The 22,928-nt window shown below is 41.9% G+C and overlaps 2 protein-coding genes across 5 annotated transcripts in view; one reads left to right on the top strand and one right to left on the bottom strand.

Annotated features, from left to right (window-relative positions):
* The window catches only part of LOC115576740 (potassium voltage-gated channel subfamily H member 3-like), a 36,699-nt gene extending 20,170 nt beyond the window's left edge, over positions 1 to 16,529 (bottom strand). Inside the window, exon 1 of the mRNA XM_030409298.1 lies at positions 16,042 to 16,529. Coding sequence (XP_030265158.1) covers positions 16,042 to 16,117 — 76 coding nt within the window. The 5' untranslated portion in view covers positions 16,118 to 16,529. The remainder of the gene's footprint in view (positions 1 to 16,041) is intronic.
* Positions 16,530 to 20,882: 4,353 nt separating this feature from the next.
* The window catches only part of LOC115576887 (protein FAM184A-like), a 48,048-nt gene continuing 46,002 nt past the window's right edge, over positions 20,883 to 22,928 (top strand). For 2 of the 4 annotated variants that reach the window (XM_030409497.1, XM_030409498.1), the window contains exon 1: positions 21,073 to 21,237. In XM_030409497.1, coding sequence (XP_030265357.1) covers positions 21,073 to 21,237 — 165 coding nt within the window. Of the gene's footprint in view, positions 21,238 to 22,928 lie in introns of all 4 variants that reach the window. The other 2 variants (XR_003982966.1, XR_003982965.1) reach the window with 2 other exon arrangements.

Consider the following 22,928-nt stretch of genomic DNA (forward strand, 5'->3'; position numbering starts at 1 on the left):
CAGAACCTGCCAACTTATACAGCCGGCTGTTTTACTCTGCCTCTTCACAGCACTGACATCAGGGTTTGAAGATCAAGCTGTGATTCTTTCGGTTGTTTTTAGTGCTTTTAGGCGGCTAGCTGTAGCCATGTTGCTAAAGCTATGTTTGTGACAGCGGCACCAGCAGTAACACCACAGGGAAACACTAGGAGGAGGGAAGTAGCATAGTGCTCTGTGTTCTATTCTTTCTGTCCCAACTCATGTATGAAGGCATGGGGATGTGATGTCTGTTGACTGCAGCAGCCGAGTTCAGCAGTGCAATATGAGAGACATGTCTTTACTTACATTGCCAAAAGAAGTTGAGCAACCACCAAGTATTTGTTTCACTTCCACAGACAATGTCACTGACCCATGATGCTCTCAGTGCTGTTTCAGAGGATGCTCTCTATTCGCAAGGATGAAGAAATCAAATTTGAAGCTACCACATGCAGAAATGATTGTTTTGCCATACACAGAAACCCAGATTGAACACAAGGTCTCTATGAACAATATCTTTGTAACGCAAGTATGGTTTTGACAACTGAAACACATTTGATGAAGGCAAGGAAAATATCAGAGTTGTGTTAAAACAAAGAAACAAAGGACAAATTAAAATGGTACTAAGAAAAGCTCATACTTCTGCCAGGCCCAATAGTCCCCTTTATTTTAATCAAATCTAATCCAATATCAAACTCAATAGAACTGTATCACATTTGAAACCACCCATAACTGTTTAACCATAATTAAAGATAATTAAAGCATAATTAAAGCTAATTTGATCAAATTGTTCTCACGCATAGATAACAGCCACCTCCATTCGCCTGATTTGTTTTCATCAAGATCCATGTTCCTTCCCTGAGGAATTAACAAAACTGTCTCGCTATGTTAATGTCAGTGAAAAATAAGTCCTAGATCTTTTGCTCTATCTGGATCCCAACCAAAAGTTTATGGGGTCTTTTGTGGGCTGGGATTCATCCTTCATCCAGGTTTGGTGGCCATGGGTAAAAACATAACTTCCTGGCGGAGGTAACAAGTTCAAATTTGGTAAACATTGGCACAATATCAAGAACATGAACTTGAATTAAGTTCGTTAATGTAGGGACCTAGAGCACAAGTTTCCACTATGTCACCAAGCTTCCGGGAATATCTAACATTTCTGCAAACCACGGATATGTTGAAAACTTTACATTCGATCATGTTCCAATTTAACAGTTCTTTAGGCTAAGTTTTAAATTGTATGTTTTGGCAATGCTGTGCTTACAGTCTGGCTAGGTTTAGGCAAAACAACACCTGGTTAAGGTCAAGGGAAGATCTTCCTGTTTTTGTCACCACGAAGGAGGCTGGAAATGTTCCTAGGTCTCTGTAAACACCAGCCAATCCTCCTCCAGACACGAAAGTCAGCTGATGAACATGTTATCTGAATGTGATGTCACCTGTTTTATATCATCAAATATTAACATGGCCTGTATGACACATATGAACATATGCTTGTTTTCCAGAAACACTTATTGCCAACATGTTGTCATGGTGGGCTGTTCAGGACGACCTTCTTCAACTGTACTGTTCCTGCTGCCTGGAGTATATTGAAATCATATTCTTTCTTATTATAGCTCAATAATGTACGAATTACTGTATTTTCCAATTACAAGATAATGTAATTTCAATAAATTCCAGAGAGAAGCTGGCCTGAAGGAAAAATATGCTTCAGTGGTGCAATAACGGAGCGATAACGTATGGACGTACAGTGAGAATCTTTATATATGAAAATGTCGGGGGGGGGGGGGGGGAGTGATATGTAGGGATTTACCAACAATATTTGAAACTGCGATTGAAACGTGAAGTGTAATAGCAGACTGGCAGGCTGTCGTGCAAACAGCGGCTCTGACAAAAGGTATGACAGAAAGAGTTATGGGGACAACCTTGAATAATTCATTATGAAACTGAATTGGGTGCAATAGGTGACTCACACAGCCAAGACATTCATTCCACTTAGATCATTACAGTTCATACACTTATGAATCTGGAAGACTTGGAGCGCTCACTTTTAAAAAATGGGAGCAATATAAGAGCGGAGAGAGAGAGAGGAGCAATGAATGAGAGTGGTAGTCAGGGAGAGAGAGAGAGATGAATGAATACTGACAGAAAGTGAGATTGCATCAAGATGAAGTGGGAACAATGAATTTTAATAATTCATGAATTAATAAAGCATGTCCAATGTAAACGCTCTTGCCGAACCTCATCGAAGCGCCACTCAGGCAGCAAGTGCAGAGTGCCTTTCAGTGCAAGACGCTCATGGGAAGACACACGTTTTCTCTGAAGCACTACAACAAGTTATCAATCAGAATAATACAACTGACAACGTGATGTCCTGCTACATATGTTGTGTTTCAACGGAAACGAAGCTGATGCATACAGATTGCAATTATACTCCTTGGGGGCAAGTGAAAACATTAAAATAAAATCAAAACACAAAAACAATGACTTTTTTCATCCAATAAATGAATGACAAAAATAATCAAAACCGCTGTTATGTCTGTAATCTATGGAGGACTAAACCTGACATAAGTATAAATAAATAAATGCATACATGCATAAATAAATAAATGCATAAATAAATAAATAAATGCTGAAATAAATGTATAAATAAATAAATAAAAGTATAAATAAAAGAATAAATGCTTTTTATTTATTTCTACATTTATGTTTACCTACATTTATTTATTTCTGTATTTCTGTTCACCTACATTTATTTATTTCTGTATTTCTTTGGCCATATGTAAATGAGGAGGTAGGAGGTCCTAACCTCAGTCAAGAGCATGATTGGTTACAGGAGTGTGCTCGATGAGGGTCGACTACCTCTGCCTTACTAGCGGCGCTGATTCCTGTACACTGTACAGGAATGTTGCTGGCTACCAGCAAGCCCGCTCAGCTAACTGTTAGCTGCAGTTGTTGACATTTGTTCATGTAGCTCTGGTTTAGTAATGAATTTGACTGGCGTTCATTTTAACTTGCGAGGGTCCCAGGTGTGCTGGTGGTGTGGTTTGAGAATCCCGTCTGGAGAGAGAGGGGTCCTCAGCCATGTCCGCTAACCAGGAAAAACATTCTGCTCATCGCTCCAAGTCATGTATATGTGTATCTAGACGAGCGCTACAGAGCACAAATCGTCCAAAAGTGCATGTTGTCGGTCTCATATCTTTGTCGTGAATGTCTGTACTCTCAAATAACTCATGGGTGGAACAGGCTGAGGCATTTGTTCACGCTGAACGGCCCGAGAGTGGCGTGGAGACCCCTGTTAGCTCTTATGATAGCTGTTAGCTGCTCGCTGTAGCACAGCGTCCAGGTTACCTTGTGACACCGGTTACGTTCGGGTATTTTTCATTCTGCACTGCGTTCAAATGGTTACTTAAAGCCATCGTTCTGGGCCACATACATCGTTATTAAGCTGAAGCTAAGTCAGTGTGAAAACTGTACACTGTCATACAGCCTGCTGGTCAAACAGTCTGCAGAGTACGTTGACATCCAGCCCGAGCTCGTCTAACAGTGGTTTGCAAGTCGCAGCCCCGGCATCTCCGTGTGGATAGAAGTGTTCAAGCCATGTCAAAACGAATACACATATATATGACTTGGAGTGATGAGCAGAATGTTTTTCCTGGTTAGCGGACATGGCTGAGGACCCCTCTCTCTCAAGACAGGATTCTCAAACCACACCACCAGCACATCTGGGCCCCATCGCAAGTTAAAATGAACGCCAGTTAACCTGTCATACTGTTCGAGGCCATTAAGCTAACTGGAGCTGGTTTACAACGCTTCAGAGAGCGAGGCTTGGGATCAGGAATCGTTTGCTTTTGTCTGGCTCTCCGATTTGACCAATCATGCTCTTGACTGAGGTTAGGACCTCCTACCTCCTCATTTACATATGGACAGAAATACAGAAATAAATAAATGTAGGTGAACAGAAATACAGAAATAAATAAATGTAGGTGAACAGAAATGTAGAAATAAATAAAAAGCATTTATTCTTTTATGTATACTTTTATTTATACATTTATTTCAGCATTTATTTATTTATTCATTTATTTATGCATTTATTTATTTATACATTTCTTTATTTATTTTGGCATTTATTTATATATTTATTTATTTATTTATGTATTTATTTATGCATTTATGCATTTATTTATTTATGTATTTATTTATTTATACTTATGTCAGGTTTAGTCCTCCATAGTAATCTACCTTAAGTATAAAACTACAGCAAGAAGACAGCAGTAATGTAACTTAAAGTTATACTCAACATTTTACAAGTAGTAGTTTTATGAGGTTGACTCCATAAAGTCATTGTGCCTGACCAAGAAACAGTCTAACATGTACTACGTCTATGGATTAAACAAAAGAGATGTAACATGTTAGTTAGTGAGCTTTAGGAGTACTAGTTGGTTGATTTTGTTATATATTGTAAGAGCCAGGCTAGCTGTTAAGCCTGAGTTCTCCACAGTTGTGTTTTTATGTCTGTAATTACAGATGCCATTGCACCATTGCGCCCTGAGATGGCTAAATAGAAATGCCACTGTTACCATGAGGGAAAAGCAAATTTTCTGTTTTTATATGTGAATGGAGCATCGTGACCAATAACTTTGTGTGCACTGATGAGCTTTTAGTGCCTCGTTGTTTGGTGTGTACCACTTTCTCCCCTGGCACCTATTTGGAATCCCAAGACCGAGATGTCTTATTGTATCTGTGACTCCAAGATAGTTAGTCCATTTGTCCAGATCCATGGTTGTGCATGAGGTCTCAAAACGCATGGTTCTATTGCTTACAAATGCCCAGGCACCCTCTAAGTGGTCTGAGAGCCCAATCACACTCCATTTGACCGCAGTAGCTTCTCACACCATACCATCCAACCCCCTTCTTCGCCTTGTTTACACAGCACATCACAGATCTTGTTGAGGTATTTCACCAGATCCTACAATATGCTGCAAAGTGGAAATGAGGCATTATCCCCTTTTTATCAGAGTAATATTAATCTCTCCACCTTACTGTTGGAAGAAAGTCAACATATTGTCTGGAATATCGACTATTACTTATGTTGTTACCACATATGGTACCACATGTTTTGACAAATGAGTGCACATGTTTTTTTCACGTAAGGACAACCAGACACAAACAAGATAAAGATGTAAATGCCACTCAAACAGTATTGTTACTGCTCAATCTATCGTGGCCAGCAAGTCTCCACCATTTGTAAGACAGGATGTTACTCTATGTATATGCCTGCCATTGGCCAGCTATTTCAGTCAGCAATCTCACATCTTTTGCTATGTATGTTAGCTCTTTTGAAATCCAGGTCTCTACGAGCAACAAAGACAACATCCTTCAAGCTAGCAAAATTCATGCTGAAAATGGTAAGTTACCCTAACCCTAACCTGATTGCTAATGGTCTGAGTGTAAACAGGCTAACATTTGTTACATTTTCTTTTGTGGAGATTTAGCCTTTTCAATGCCTTGTCTCTGAATGTAAAAAGGTTCCAGTAAAAAAGGTCCAGCAAAACTATTTTGCAAGGGAACCATTTCTTGGCTTTGTGTTGCCACAACAATTGCAAATGGCTTTGAAAAATGCTTACAAACCAGGCATTTTCCTTCACAGCCGAACAATGAAGGCTGCAGTGAGACCTTATGGGTCTGGTTATACAAGACTACTGCATACTAACATGATTTCTAGCTTGATATAAAAGGCTTTTTGAGGATTATTTTCGGTCAAAGTTTCCCATGTCCACATTGAAGGCCGTTATATCAAAATGACATATTCTGAAGCTGCTTTTTTCTGTTCTGGCTTCTTAAGTGCAGTGCGAGGCCCCGTTACTCATACATGTAGTGCCAGATAGATTTGCAGTGACAACAGCAACAAAAGCTGTGTCGGCTCCTTGTTGTCAGTTTTACCAGGTGTGTTAAGTAAATGAAAGAATTTCTGCAGTGACATCCGACGGTCCATGCAGCGCTGTGAGGAGGGAGGCTGTTTTTGAACATAAGAATGATGCAGCTGGTGATTCTGAAGAGTGTGACAGAATGTAATGGGATTTGATGAATCACTCCTCCCAGGAAAAATAGGCCTGTACTTTTTGAGATGATTAACTGTTAGAATGGAGGAATATATAAATATTCAATAGAAGTGAGCCCATTGTGCATTAAAGCAAGGGTAGTGCTTTCAGAAGGCACAATGGCAGCTTTTACTGGGCCTCTCACACTGGAGCTTTCAGAGACAAAAGGAACCAAAATCTGAGTTTTCTTAAACACAAAGAGCTTTTATGGTTACGTCTATGTCATGGTTAAAGATGTTATTCAGAAACCTGGGCATTAATAAGCCATATCCGCCTCCCCAGTTCTTTGCAGGCTTTCCACAACATATTGGATGCATGAATCTTCCCCCATTCAGCCACGAGACTGTCGGAAGGGGTTGAGGTGAGGACTGTGAGCAGGCCAATCAAGTTCCCTCACACCAAAGACAGAACACTTTCTATATGGACATGGATCTGTGCACAGGGGAATTGTCATGCTGAAACAGCGTGTTCCATTTTAGCTGATTTTTCTCAAGGAAGAGGCTTCTTTTGTTATGTTTTGCCCGTACCAATCATTGGTGAGTGGCTGATCAGGATATTTTCAGCCGACACGGAGGTTGCAGTTGCTATAGGAACGGTTAACTTGTACCTGTGAAGTTTACTCATTAAAGAGTTATGTTTGCATTTAGTGTTTCTCACATGATGCATTAGGTGTATCCTTCAGCCTTACAAACAAGATACTCCATTAGACCTTTACAAAGATTACTGAATATTGTTATTTTTTCTTTGCTAGCTAGCAGTCATCTTCTTCCTCTCCGAGTGAATTACTTTGTTTCTTGGTGGGTAGGTTTTATCATGGATCCTGTTGCTTTCTTGCAAGCCTCGCCCTACTCCACCTCTAATATGATGGTTTATGAGCTGTAGTTTCACAGGTAAACACACCAATCCTTTCCACCTCCTTCCCTGCAGACACCCAGCCACTAGGCCCTTCTCGCTACATTAACTAATGTGATTTTAAGTGCTATGTCATAGGCAACTGGACTTGTTTCATTTTCTTCAGTTCTGAACTCATTTACAGACACTGAATTACTTTTACTTAAGTTCTGAACTGACTTGGATGAGAGGTGAAACATCTTCAAAAAACTGAAACAAATCCAGTTGCCTACATTAATGCACTTTGAATTACCATGGCCTACATGACTGAGGACCTTCATCAACATATTAACTAATGTGTTATTCTCATCCATGTTTATTGCTAGTGGACATTTTGTATTGCTCTTTTGGACTATAACATCCCATCTCAACTCCACCTTCCTAATGGGAACAAAGCTGCTCAGTCTAAAGTGTGACAGCACAGCCCCAGACCCTCTGCACACTTACAGGATGAGAATACAAACGCAACAGATGAGGGGTAGTTTCTTCTCTCACTATCACTTTTCCTTCACTTTCTCTCCTCTCTCCCTCTCTTTCCCCCTTGTGCTTTCTCGCTCTCTCAGCGAGGTAAAGGAAAATCCTATTTCTTGATAATTATCAAAGGCAAACTCCATGTGAACAGAAACGGCAGGCAGAAGCCCCGCTGCAGCAGCAACACATCTGCCACCTGTACACAGGCATCCAGTGTGTCCAGTCTGTTAGTGAATGGATGCTGGTGCAAGTTTATTCATTACAACATAACTACAAGCCTGAATGTGTTCCGATGACTGCACTAAACCATCACTGAGAAGCGTTGCACTTCATAATATTCAAATATAAGCCGTGCACCAGGAGCTTGTGACAAGGTGTAAATCACATCTTTGAGCCAGTCGAGTTTTCTGCCTCTACACTGTGTGACAGGGGGTTGTTCATTATAGTTCAGCCGCATACTGGACATTTCCCTGGGCACCATCATTTCCCCTCTACTCTGGCCTTATGCTGTGATCCTATTTTCCTTTGCTCTATTCATTTTGTGCACATTCCTCGGGCACAAGGCAGCCCCTGTCACATCCACACTCAGATCCAGGTGTAACAACGTGTGAGCCGAAACTACAAAACCACTCAGACTCATCCCCTGAGCAGCTTAGGGAGCACTGATAAAAACCCTGCTACTGATAACAGTGACAGCGACAGGCCGCCACAATACATTCGCCGCCACGCACAATATGCGCCACACACACACACACACAAACACAAACACACCACACATTTTTGTTGACAGCAGTTTTTAAGGTCACTGCGTTGACTTGCATTCATTCCCTGGACCTTAAATATACCAGCAGAATCAAAGCAGCACAATACTGTTCATTTAAAACGATTCTGATCTTGTTGATTTAGTAATGCCTCAGAAATTCCTCTGGGTACAGCTTTCTCTGCATGATTTACCAGCCTCATATACATAAGAACTAATATGTAAACTACATCAGAGGAAAATGAATACAGCTATACAGTCGCATGCATTGCTCGGGTGGGATTTTGGCCCATTCTTCCGCACATTCTGTCTTCGAATCTTAATGGTTCCGGGGGCCTCTTCTATGAACTCTGATCTTCAGTTCTTTCCATAGATTTTTTAATTGGATTCAAGTCAGGCGATTGACTGGGGCTTTCTAGCAGCTTTATTTTCTTTCTCTGAAACCAATTCAGCACTTCCTTGGCTGTGTGTTTGGGATAAGTGTCTTGCTGAAATGTCCACCCTCGTTTCATCTTCAGCATCCTGGTAGATGGCAGCGGATTCTTATCAAGAATGTCTCTGTAGTTTTCTCCTTTCAGCCTGGCCTCCAATTATATGAAGTCTGCCAGTACCATATGCTGAAAAACAGCCCCACACGATGATGTTCTCAACTCCTGAACTTCACTGTTGGTGTAATGTTTTTGGGGTGATGTGCAGTGCTATTTGTCCTCCAAACATGATGTTTGCTATGACATCCACAGAGGTAAATCCCGGTTTCATGGTTCTTTCCACTTCCAGATAATGGTCCAAACGGTGCTCACTGGAACATTCAGACATTTAGAAACAGTCTGTATACAATGTTTCCAACAATATGGTTGCAATGGTTTTTAGCAAGCTTTTAGCTTTTACCCATCATGAGATGCCCATTGCGTGACACCTTGGTAATGAGAAACCTTTTTATAGGCCATTAATTAGGACTAAACCAGCTGATATTAATTTGCACTGATAGCGGGCAGGATTGCTTTTCTGAATACTGACAGATTTCAGCTGGTTTCTTGGCTTTCCATGCTTTTTTGCCCCTTCTTTTCTTACTTACATTTCACCTTATTACACATAACTTTATTTATGGACGTACCTGTTTTGATTTCTTTTGATGTGTGGATTACTTTGGTTGTTGCTACCATCTGGTGTCAATTTCACATCAATAGCCCCATCAGTAACATATTTACTATTTTCATTCCTTTGCATTCCCGGTGAGTTATGTCTCCAACGTTTGCATTGTCGACAAGAAAACCACAGTTTGTCAGCTATGCAACATATGTGTCCACAGGCAACACAACAAATATGGCCATACATCTCTGCAGGCGTCCTAAAGAAGTGGACTTCACTGAGATAACTAACCAAACTGTGAGCATACAACAAATGTCTGGCAAACTTGTCACTGGCTGTCCTGGAGTCACTGGCTACAACTTTTTCAGTGGTTTAGTATGAGGATGTGTTGAATATTCCAAACATATAGATGTTATTTTACTTTTTTCACCTAATAATTAGTGTGTGTGACTTTTTCTTCAAAAGCTTGTTTTTGCAGTTGCAATTGTGTCAATCACAATGGTTCAAGTGAACATTAGAATTTAATCTAAGCAGAAACATAGTTGAAATACCATAGAAACCCAGTGGCCGTGTGGATGCTGGTGTGGTTGGTAGTGGTCGCTGGTAAGCAGTAACTGGGGGTAGCCGTGGAAGCAATTTTAGCTAGAGAAAATAAACAAAGTGCAAGTGTGATAGCTGGGTGGCTGGCCGTGTCCGTTTGGAGGTGCTAACATACAAAGGAGATTCAGAGATGATGGATCAACTGTCAAAAAGATCGTTGTCTGGGGGATTGAGAATTAACTCGTGATCCACAAGGTATGAAGCTTTTAGGTAAAATTGTTTCAGTTTGAAAACAAACGTGAGAACTTGAGGCGAATGGGAGAGAAATGGTTAGGCTCACCTATATGGGTCTGCACAGGGGATTGAATTGGACAAGCACAGGTGTTTTTGTTAATGAGACACAGGTGGTGTGATTAGATAGCCTCAGTTGGCAAGGGAGAGTGGCGTGGTCTAGTTCCTGAACTTTAGTTATTATAACTTCGTCAAAAGGGAGAAATTCAGTTTATTCAGTTTCTCAAATCTTTCCAGAGTGAACCCTCCTCACGAACAAATCAATAAAGGATCTCTGAAAAAGTAAATAAACGAAAATGTCGGATGCTGTCAGAGTTTGATCCGGTACCAATCAACTGATTGTCTTCATCACACAGGAAGAGTGTGTGTCTCATCTTTGAATTGTTTTTTTTCCTCTTCATAGGCCAGCCATTACACGCAGAGAGGGGGTAAGGGATGATCAAAATTAAGAGCTAATTTCCTATTTAGAATCATAATTGGGACACCCCTAATCAAAATGCTTCGTCCACCACCTGTGTACTGGGTCTTCAGTATGAGACAGAGTGAGAAACGTGCTTTTTGAATGTTAAAGCATGTAAACATTTTCTTGTAGACACCCCCAAAAAAGTAAGAACCTGAAAATAAGCACAATATGAGACCTATACTGTGATTAATTACTTTTTATGTCCATTAGAAGGCCTCAGTTAGTTTCACATCAGAGGATGTTTTTACACCCTTAATTTTCTAATTAGGGAATGAAGCTCATCCAAGAGTTCTATGTGACCTCCAGGCATTATACAAGTACAATCCATATGAATAAATAATATAGCCATTCATTTTTGTTCTTAGACTGAAAATTAGTTTTAATTTTTGGTCAGTGATTAATGATTGAACTAATTTATCAAGTCAGGAACTTGGTTCCGATCTGAATATTTTTTCTCTCTTTTACTTGAACTTTAAAAGAGCAATTAAAGACACAAATGTGAAGTCTGTTGATGCTCAATGTTTATTTGTCCTTTTTTTCTTTTTCTTTTTTAGTTTTACAGGCAGGCTTATCAATGTGTGGATAAAATGATTATTTATTTATCAAACAATAAATAAATCTTATTTGTAGTCATATCTAAATATCAAAAATATGTCTTTATTTATTAGTGAAGAGTGGCATTCTATGTAGTTTACACAAGAGCCAATTTCTCACATTTGCATGTGTTAACAGTTTGAACTTGAGGATTTGAGTATTCATAAATGTTAAAGTATATGCATGTATCTCTGTTGGACAAACATGCCAGTCACCCACAAAGGGAGGTAGGGTCATCAATAATCTACACTTGAGGAGATGACTACTTTTTGTGGGCAGTATGAAGGCCTCAAAGTTTAACAGCAATCCTTCCAGTAGTTAGTTATTAATATCTTTCACAGCAATGTTGATCAAGCAGTACCGGCCTAAATGATGAATGAAAATGCGTAACCTTTGTTCTTATAAATGTGTATGTAGTGTGCCGGGATCTATCTGGGTTAATCCAATCTATCTGAAGCTTTCTTCTGCACTGTAAGGAGAAAAGCTAGAGAGAACTCCCCGGAGTCTCCCTGGTTATCATGCTGCATTAATGTTGTATGGCAGAGATGAAGAGCCCAGCTTTACACTGGGAAATATTGTGCAGCTCAGCTGAGAGCTCACATGAGTCGAAGTCCTGTATTCAGTCACCAAGTGGACAGAATGGCAAAACCCGCAATGAGTTAGGAGCTCACACAGGTTTGGTTACGGTTTAAAATGGCATCACAAATCTTACCCTGTCCATTAGCTGGGTTTGTTCTGGCCTCAAACACTGAAAGAGTTCTCCCCCTCTACCCCTAGACATGCAGTGTGATTGGCAGCACTCCAAAGACAGCCAGGTACAGTTAGACCATTAGCAGCTCCTCATTAAAATTCTCCCACTGCGAGCCAGAGTGTAATCACGAATAATTATGAATGTATTTATATTCTGTAGTGTGTACTAGCAGACGAAACAGGCGTTAATCCTAATCAACAAATCACAAGAGACCTGCTGACCTCGTCTGAGATACAGAGGAATTCTTGAATCTAATCAACACGTCCTTAGTGGAGGACTCTTCTAAGTGATTCCTACGTGGCTCAAATTCTAAAAAGCCCAATCTAATTATTTCCTGAGAAATTAACAGAAACGCTATCCGTCTCTATATCCAGATCAACACCAAAAGGGAATGGGGCCTGTTCTGGGCTGAGACCGGTCCTCCATCCAAGCTTGGTGGCAATCTGCTGACAAACTAACAGACACGGGTGAAAACAGAATCTCCTTGGAATAGGTGATAAAGTTAATGTCTACCTTGGGTTGAAAATTAGATTTTTGTTTTTTATAGCTCCAGTACTTTCAATACTATCAATTGTGGATCATTTGAGATATGTGGTATCAAACAAGTGTCAATACTTTTTACAACCTTATATTTAGTAAACAGGATACTGATTTGAGGGAAGTGTTAAACCCTCCCCCTGTCAATTTCTCAACTGAACTTGGTATTTGGGGCATTCCTAGTTGGGCAGGTACCTTTGGACTTACAAAAGGACACTATGTTTAAAAGAATGACAAAAGGGTGTTCGCCAACAATCTGGAATTCACATTAATCACTGAAAATGGTACATGCTAGAGAGGATGATCAGAGCTTAGATGAAGTGGAGCGGTGTGTCTTCAGTCTCGGTATTGGCTCAGTGGATCAGCTCTTGCATTGATTCCTCCTGGAGGCCTCGAGGGAGTTTAATTATGCATTGTGAGCTCTGTGAACTGTGTCCTTTGGGGAGTCTTGTAGGCAGTGCTGTGGGAATACAGGGAGCTGCTGCTCTGCACCATCCGATCCCTGGATCGCTTTGCATTCTCAGTGAGAGTCAAACATAATTGGACTCCACACCAGCCGGGACCTTGACACCAACTCTGTGATTTTCATGGACAGAGTATTTATACATAGTGGACAGTGTCCCTTGAGTGGAACAGAAGTTCTTGCTGTATTCTTTGGTCATTATCACTTTGTGTAGCAAAAGAACTCCTTTCAACATCGGCATCGGCTCTGAAAAAGGAGATTTTCCGATATCACCCTGTTCCTGGAACACCGTAATTAATATTGCCCCATGACCCTCTTTGTAACTGACCAGTCATGTTGTTGTAATGCCATAGCTTTGCCACCTGGGAAAAAGACTGTACAAAAAAGCATGTGGGAGAGGTTTTTTTTGACTTTGTGAACGAGTCTCTTTTAACCCCAATCATCTTCTCCGTGCTTTACTTGCCAACACCTAACCAAACCGCGACAGAAAAATGAAAAGAAATGGAAAATGAGTAGTATACTTGATAATGATAATAATAGTTTCCCAATGCCAACATAGAGTCCTCAAGTACACTTAACCCACTCAACCATGACTGCCTGACTGTTTCATAAGTTGAAATGATGGTCCAGGAACAACGTGAATCACGATGTTTGATGAACAACACCAGCAGGGTGATGTCAGGTACACTATCATATCCTACCTTCAACGCCCCCATCCCAATAAACCACACACCACAGATTAATAGAATACACACATGATGTTAGTGTGAAATTGTTTTAAATTAGGGTCATAGCTCACAGTAAAATACATTTATAAAATAGACAAAAATGAAGAAAAAAGGAATCAAAAGTCAAAAAACATATGATGTACATGAATAAAAGCTTATTTCTTCCTCTTGCTCGCAGGGCCTGGGAGCACACAGTGACATGTAGCGCACGTTATGTAGGGTCAGTTGTACATCTCTGAACAACACCCGTCTAATTTGTAGCACTAGGAAATCGGAAGATCAACAGTAGAAATACGGATTAGGATCACAGTGAAAGAGAGGGTTCAAGATATGGAGACCAAAAGAGCTCAACCAACCTGAGTCATGTGTCTGCTGGATCTACTGGCATACAGTGGGCTGCTGCAGACTGTGATCAGATAGAGGGAAGAGCAATCAGTTCCACTCTCAGATTAGAGGAGAACTGATTGCTGTTGACACACAAAAGGAAAAATCTAATTGAATCAGCGCTAAGTCAGGAAAGTTTGCCTTCAGGTGACACACAGGAAACATCAAGTACCTCCAGACAGATGATTGACTGTTCAACAGGACCCATTAGCACAGCACGGGGCAGCACGGATGCTACATAAATCATACTTCCTCTGTATTTACTGCGGAAAATAGACAGATCCCTCTCTGACTCTTGTACAGTGGATCCCTCATCCACACGGCCCCTCTGCTGCTCAGTCCTGCCTTCAGCGCTGTGTTATGTAACAGTGTTAAGATATAATAACAGCCGTTGGCATCATGACTGACAGCAGTTTCCGTGTGCATCGACGTGGCTGATCCATGTTTCTGAACTGTGTGTTACTGCGATGGTCTTGGGGACGGTGCCACATTCGAAATATTTTGTTCATAAAGCGCCGGTTCCAAATAACAGAGGGTTCAAATAAAAAACAGGCTGCCTTCAATCCACAGCACTGTCGGCAGCTCGTGTCTGTGCCCCAGTGCTCATCAACACACACCGATCCTGGGTATTTAAAACTGTTTTCAAGACTCACACCAGGACCAGCTGTGTGTGTTAAGTCTCATCTCCACCAGCGACACATACACACACACACACACACTAGCATTGTCTTTGTGAGGACCAGGCAAACTGACCTCACAAGTAAAAATGTCCTCACAAGTAAAAATGTCCTCACAAGAAGGGTGGGATTTCAAGGGTCCACACAAGTATAGTAATACTAACACTCTCGCGCGCACACATACACACACACACACACACACACACACACACACACACTGTCCCCCAAGAGTAAGTAAACTTAGATGCTGTTGGGTTTAACTGACAGCACACACGCCATGTTATATTCATCCTTTAATAAATATCTCAGACTGTATGCCCTCCATGTCTTGTGTCTTTTTTCCATGGTACTGACAGACTACTGAGGGACTCCACCTTCTAGACCGTGGTGACTGAACTGAACTGAATTGTAACCTTTTGAATTAATTGACACTTCTCAGTGGGCCACTCAAACAAATGCCACCGGATGATAATTAATGCAGTGACTAACAGCGCGACGCACTTCCTCCTCCGAGGTTCTGTTTTCACCTGTTTCCGTTGGTTTGTCAGCAGAATCACACACAAAAACTACTGAACAGATCCAAACTTGGATGATGGAGGATGGGTCTCAGTCCAGAACAGACCCCATTAACTCTTGGTGTGGATCTGGATTTAAAAAAAAGACTGATTCAGGACTTTTTTTCTCACGTCTCTTTAACAATGATGAAAACAGGTGTATTTAGGTGTCTGTGAGTGAGTACATAAAGGGACCTTTTGGACCTTTGATGGAGGTATGCACTCTGCAGAGAGCCATTTTAGTTACAGTGGGACATTAACAGTGAATCTATAGTCAGAGCATAGATACAGACAGGAAACCACAAATACAAATATGAAATAATGTGCATCTAGGCTAAAACACTGAGAATCAACTGTTTACTAAGATTAAAGTTGGTTGAAATATTGTGTATGAATGATCGTAGGTGTGAACAAATGGAGTGCTGACACAGGAGGCTCAGTCAGCTGCAGACTGCTTCATTCATTCACTTCTTTAAAGCGGTTGCTCAGGTAGGAGCCTCCTCAATAATTAATATGCCAAACATTAGTCTGATGCTGTCATTGATCATAATTCATTCATCAGCCACAGCTTCTGTCCTGCCTGTCTTCATGTGTCCTCCCTGAGCACTTTACAGCTCTTTGGAGGACTTCGGATGTTTAATCTGAGCCACATCATCTGAATGAATGAATGAATGAATGAATGAACTGTTCTGAATAAATAATCTTCTTATCATGGGATTAGGATCATTCACTCACGGGTCCCGTCGAAACGAGTGGCGATGGTGTCCAAGAAGGTGTTCTGTGGCGCCATCAGACCCCGCATCACCGGCATCCGAGAGCGGGTCGAGCCGCGTCTCTCCCGACGGTCCGATCCATGGTTCTCTGCCGGGGTGGAGACGAAGCCCGGCAGGAACCTGGACGAGGTCCCCGGCGCTCCTCCTAACCCCTGGAGGAGGGCGCCGAGCCGAGACACGCGGGACTCCACGGTCAGTGCGCACCGACCACCGAGCAGGTGATCCCGGCTGAGAGGAGGAGAGAGGAGCCGCTGCAGGCTGGGAGATAGGACGGAGGGTTGGAGGGATGGAGGGATGGATGGAGGTACCGCGGCGAGGATGGTCACATTTACGCACGAGTGTGCTGCAACGCAACCCCCCACCAACCCCGTCCCTCTCGTGCACAAACACTTTTCTCGCTTTCTATTGGCTCTTTGCTTTTTTCCCCTTCTGTCTGCTCTTCTGGTCTTCTGATCAGCGCCTATTAAAAAGCAGTAGATTAGTGTCAGATAGTCTTTATTTCAGACACTTCCTGTTTCTGTTTCACACTTGAAGCTGCAAAAAATGTGTCAGTTGAAGAACACAGTGAAAACACTACTCAAGTCAGGGTGAACCAGATATTAAAACATCTGTATCTGTAGAGTTATCATACTGAATATACTGATGAATGCATTTCAGGCATATATTATATTCCACGTATGAAATATCTAAGACTACATGTGTGATGTTTCACAGGTGCTCTATGTGGGAGACTCACGTGGGCTTGATGCATCCCAGATTTTATATTTCATATGCAGATATTATGACAGACTGACAGTGTGAGCCTGAGGACATGATTATAGAGTGTGAAACTGAACTGCACTACTGGCTTTAGAGTGTGTAAAATACCTGTCATGTATGAGAGATGTGAATATTGAAAGATTTTGGTGTCAGTATTTTAAACCCACAGATACGTTCAAACTAAAGATTTCTCATGTCACAACACTGTGCTAATGCTCCGGTCAGGTTTAAACTCAAACGCCTCTTGGTTAGGGTTAGGAAAACATAATGGTGTAGCTTAAAATACCTGCTTTTGCCACTGAAAGTTATTCCGAGGTCTCCTTAAACGCCACCAGCGTCCCCTCCACCTCCCAGTATGAAAGTCAGGTCATGAACGTGATGTTAACATGACATGACAATATGGTATGAATAGACAAGTACACGTTAGGATGTGCGTGGTGTGCAGGAATGTTAAGCACCATTATGTTCTGTGGTGAGTGGGCTGGAAAGTATTGGGTGTCGATCTTTTTTGGAAAACATGCTTCTTTTGGGCTGTAACTATCATTCATGTACATTTTAATAAGCACATTTGTTCACGATCGGTTCACGATCTTCACAGTATGATAACCATCTCATTACACATCAATTATTGTTCTTATCAGTCGCAACAATCCTGAAGACAGAAGGCAGTTTTGGGTTGAACAAATGCTTCGACCCAAATTAAATTAACCATCCCCCACTCTCCCCTGCGGGAGGTTGATATATTAAAGGTCGTACTGCAGGTGTACATAGGTGTGGCCTCAACAGACTTTTATATGAGTCTATTCTATTTCTCACCTTTTTATTATATTGTTTCTTTTTTACTATTATTATAGTTTTTTGTTATATTACTGTCCTTTGGCTGCTGTGGCAAGCACATTTCCCCGTGTGTGGGACAATAAAGGAATACTGATTCTGATTCTGATTGTGATGGACCCAGACCAGATGGTATTGTGCCTAAATCTTGCCAGACCTTATGTATAGTGCTTTCACAACATACAACGAACACAACACAGAACATTTAGCGTCAAGAAATGATTCACCATATCTGTGGTTTTACAGAAACCTACATACCAACATGTATTCTGGTGATTGGGTTGACTGCACCTCAGTCAGTAACATTGTAATGCTGCTTGAACAGTAATGCACCAGTGATAATAATCCAATAACAGGACCTCATCTGCTGCCTGTTGAGTGCCGCTTACTTTTAACACATTAAGTGCATTTGACTGATTATGCTTTTTTTTAATATTGCGATGTACTTCATCTTAATCAGATAATGACAGTTTGATTTATACAGTTTACAAAGATTTTCTTCAGTCAGCAACTTTTCTACTAATTTATTAGTTCATCAGTCAGAGTCAGTGTCTGCAGATAGAACCAAGCTCAGTTAATCCATCACCACCTGCCAGTACACTGCATGGGAGTGTCATTAAACCTTTAAGGTACCAGAAGCGTGGCAGTGGAAAGATGGGGCGCAAGGTGGGGATGGTGATGGTGGTGATGGTGGAGCACGTGTCATGGGGAAAGCAAGAGACGCCACTTCTTAGAAAAACAGATTGATGGTGTTTGATGAACGAACCAGTGGCCGCAGTGATATGTGGCGTTGCACTGGAGTATTAGTGAGGAAGCAGTGCCTTCTAGAGGACGCGAAGCTCAAGTGAAGCAGTATGATGAGGGTGAGGGTTAGGGTAGTCATTGAATGATTCTTCTCAAAAGCATTTTCAGAATCTATTTTTTCTCAAAACGCTCAAATCTGCTTTGTTTTTTTTAAAGTGGGGCTTTTTTCATTCCCACTGAGAATATGAGGCTACGTTACAGCCACTCCTTCTGGACAGAAATGCCACAGCAAAGAGACAGTATAAGAAAATAAGAAATAGAGAATAGATGATAAGAAATGAGAGTAAGTAAAAATATAAATATCTAACATAAGATATAAAGTAAATGTCTAAAAAGGGGTGTATTAAAACCATGATATATACAGTACATACGGTAAATGTATATAAAAACAAATGTATCATTGCCTATATGATAATTGCTATGATGATATAATGATATATTTGGAATTATATAAGAACATTTTTGACATTATCTGCACCATGTGTGGCTCCTGTTAAATGAACTCAAATGACAACTGTGCCCCGTTTGTCGGTGACTTTGCAGAGAAATCAGTAGTGCACTTCAAATACACCTTGAGTCATAACTGTGTCCTCTCTGAGATCTAACTGGAGTTTCTACAGTTAAACATACCATATCACCGACAACCAAAATAAATCAGGCTCTTCAAATATATCTTCTCAAAGAGATGGTGTTTCAGTTCCCTGTACACATGGCAGAGGACGAATAAATGAAATTCATCCTCGACATCACATGAAACACATATACGCTGCTCTTCAGGAATACCTTTACATCTGCAGTGGTAGGGTTCCAGATCTAACCTGAGCACACAGGGACCTCCACCCTCTCTTTAAATTCAGTATTCAGTCGGGTTCTGTGGAGAAATCCCCTTTAATGGAAAGTCGCTTCTGAGCTTAGGTTTCCTCCAAATATTATTTCGAGCACTTAAAATAGGTAAATAAGTAAGTATTTAACGTAAATGAGTACATTTTACACTGCAAACTCTTCCTAAAAATATAATGTGAATCAGAAATAAACATTTGGTCAGCCTTTCTTCTGGCAGCTGAACAGGTAGGTTCCACAGTCGAACTACTTCACATCTCTGGCTTTACAAGACATGATTTCCGTCTCATGTCTCCTTCCACATCGTACTCTAAATGTGTGCACCTCAGGGCTCGACTCTAGGTAGCGTCACTCTCAGGAGAATCCCCAAAACTCTGCAGTCCAGCAGCATGAGATAAACCTGAACCAGCCATGGAATCCTAATGTTCAGACACCGTTTCATTTTGTTCAGTACAGATATGAACGCTCTCCCTGCTGATTCAGCCAGAGCTTTTCTTTCCTCCGACAATCTCATATCATTTAATTAAAGACAAAACCAAGATACTGGGTCAAGTGGTGTACTCTAAAAGCACCGGTCCAATCTGATGTGGGTGCTCAGCTGGTCATGGTGATTTCTAAAATGTGTATTTTCCCACTGTTAATAGTACATGACCATTAATGTATGATCTTCTGTAAATGAATCTCTTTCTTAGCCAACGATACAATTTCATCATCATATAACACAATTCTGAAGATCATGTCATCACTTGCTTGTGGCTAGATCTTCCTGCTTGATTTCTTGAGCTAAATCATTTACATAAAGAGAAATCAAAGTGTCCTGGTTCCTAGAGATTGTAGATGAATACCCAGATGTCTTCAGTTAGCCCAGAGATGATTTCTTTATCAATATGCAGCACGCCCTCACTTCATTTTTATATGGTTGTTATAGATTGGATGAACTGTTCCTTTAATCATTATTTTACAGTGCAGGAATATCACCAGCAGATGTCAGTGTGGGATCAGTCACAGCTTTAACATCTCGGGGGTGACGTAATGGACTGAGGTCTGAGAGGAGACCGTTCAGCAGCTCCACACAGGGCCACAGTCAGGCCTGCAGGGGCAGCACGCTCCCATCACGGTCCCCCTCAGATATATCCATACATTCATCTGTGCCATACCTGACATACTGTCAGTAAGTGTGTTATATATGTGAGCAGCCTTGGACTATATCTTCACACAGCATTTTCATTTTTGTCCAGTTAAAGCTTTATCTTCTTATAGATGACAGATTTTACTGATAATAATGATAATAACAATAATAATAATAATAATAATAATAATAATAATAATAATAATAATAAAACATTTTCTGTTAAGGCTACAATTCACAATTCATTTACATCATCAGGTTCCATTGTCGACTTAAACAGAAGATTACAATCATGTCTCCCTCATGTCCGTCTTCATTGAAGCCTCCCAGCAGCCAGTGGGGCTCGAGCTCGCTCATAGAAAGCTGCATTAAAGCGTAATTGAATCTGCGCGCGCGTCCATTGGCTGAGCATCTGGCGCGCGTCTCCGCCTCTCATCATTTCCAGCGCTCGCGCCCGCTGCGGATGCGTGCGGTCTCGCGCCTCGCGCTGTCCCCGCTCCCCGTCATCCTCCGCGGCTCACACCGAACATGGAGCAGCGACACCGCGGTGCGGGGATGTAGCGCGCAGCAGCTCCCCGCTCCATTTTATCTCAATGTGAAGCGTCGAGTGTTTTGATTCCCGTGAAAATGGCGACGGGGGCAGGCTGGCAGCCTGCGTACAGCACCGCGACTACCAGCACCAAATACACCCCCTCTCCGACCTCCACTATGTTCTTCGATGGGAGTGTGACGCTGGAATACACTCAGGACCTGCACCTGAAGATGAGCAAGAAGATAGCACAACTGACCAAGGTGTGTGTGTGTGTGTGTGTGAGGAGGTGTGGTGGCTCCGTCATTACAGCAGGTTGGATGTTGTGCTGGTTGCTGTAGGATGGGTACATGCTGCTGAGGAGGGAGACTCTGTCTGTGTGATGCTGATGCTTTAGGTCAGGAGGTGTGAGGCGTTCACTGTCCTGTCTGCAGCAGGGTTCATAGGTCACCCTGATGTATCTGATGCTCATAGGCAGTGGTAGTTACTCCCCTGCCTGTACACAGAGCTGAGAGCAGACTGGATGTGATGAGGGACCACAGAAGAGTGTGTTAGCTGTGCTACGCCACACACCAACACCTGAACCTGGTCTTGTACCGTCACAGGGCTGCCTTCGCCTCTGAAGGGCTCAGGGAAGTTATGTAATGTTGGAGGGATGCAGGGGTCCGCCTGAGCTGCTCCTTTGTACTCCACCTGATAGCAGCGTAGCCTACTATGACGGTCTGTAGTAGAAAATTTAAGGTGGCAGCTCGATGTTCAGGAGTCTGAGAGGACTGGTGGGTAGCGTGTAAATACATCAGATTTTTACCATCGAGGGGAGACCAGAGCAGAGAGGAGAGGAGATTTTACATAACAGGCATGGTGATATTATCCCAGTCGAGTTAGACACTGTGTACAGTAGGATAATCTGTATAGCACACACACACACACACACACACACACACACACACTGCAGATAGATTGGAAACGTGAAGATCCAGGATTACAGCGCAGCAGTTCAGTGCTTGATTAAAATGGCTGGCCGTGGAGGGCAGATTGTCGGGACAGCAGCAGCAGAGCTAACGTCCAGTGAGGTTCACCGAGACCCCTCTGTCCTTCTCGCAGTTACATGGATTTCCTGCGCCTCAGACCGATCTCCACATCGACTTTATCGGTGTGCGTGCTCGTCAGCCCTGCGATAGACAATCTGTCAATGGTGTTTGTTGCCAAGTGCCTGCTGGGAAATGCTTCAGCCCCTCGCTGTACCCATGAGAACAGGATAAGCAGGTGATGGCTGGATGGAAAACTCAGCCCTATGCTTACCTGACAAAGGTTAAAGGTTCATTTACAACACCAGGGCTGGAGAGGAAAATGTGAGCTGTAGTGTCTTTTTGCTACATAAGAAAAATATTTGTTTATGCTGGAGTGTTGAGGGTGACTACTTTCAGAGAAGAGTCAGTGTTCAGTTTTCACCATAACCTGTTAGCAGGATCAGATGTAGCGGATGGGTGTGGTGGCGGTCAGGCTCAGGCCGCTGGCTGAAGACGTCCGCCAATTCCCTGGTGGAGAACATCGATTTTCAGAGTGTGTTTCACTGTCCGCTGTTGTCTCTCAGCCTCCTACAAGCTCAGAGCACTTCCTGTGTTGTCTCTCTGCAGATGCTCTCACTTTTTACACATTTGAGGTAGATTAAGGCCTTTGTGTTCAGCTTCGTGATCATTCTTGTATAAACTAAATGTTGACCGTTGAGCTGTTGTGTGTTTCAGTTAAATTCAGAAAACTTTATTCATCTCTGAGGACAATCTCCTGAGTGTGACTAACTCTGAGTCCACTGCTGGTGATGACTTGAACTTTCTGTGTACAGTGAAGTGTGTGAGTGAGGCTCTACTGCAGCTCCTGTCTTGTTTCTTTTAATACCTGTCATGCAGTAGAGAGGTATGCAGGGAGAAAGTAGGACTGCTTTGTGGGTGTTAGA

This window comes from Sparus aurata, chromosome 24 (assembly GCF_900880675.1).
Source record: "Sparus aurata chromosome 24, fSpaAur1.1, whole genome shotgun sequence".
Taxonomy (NCBI): Eukaryota; Metazoa; Chordata; class Actinopteri; order Spariformes; family Sparidae; genus Sparus; species Sparus aurata.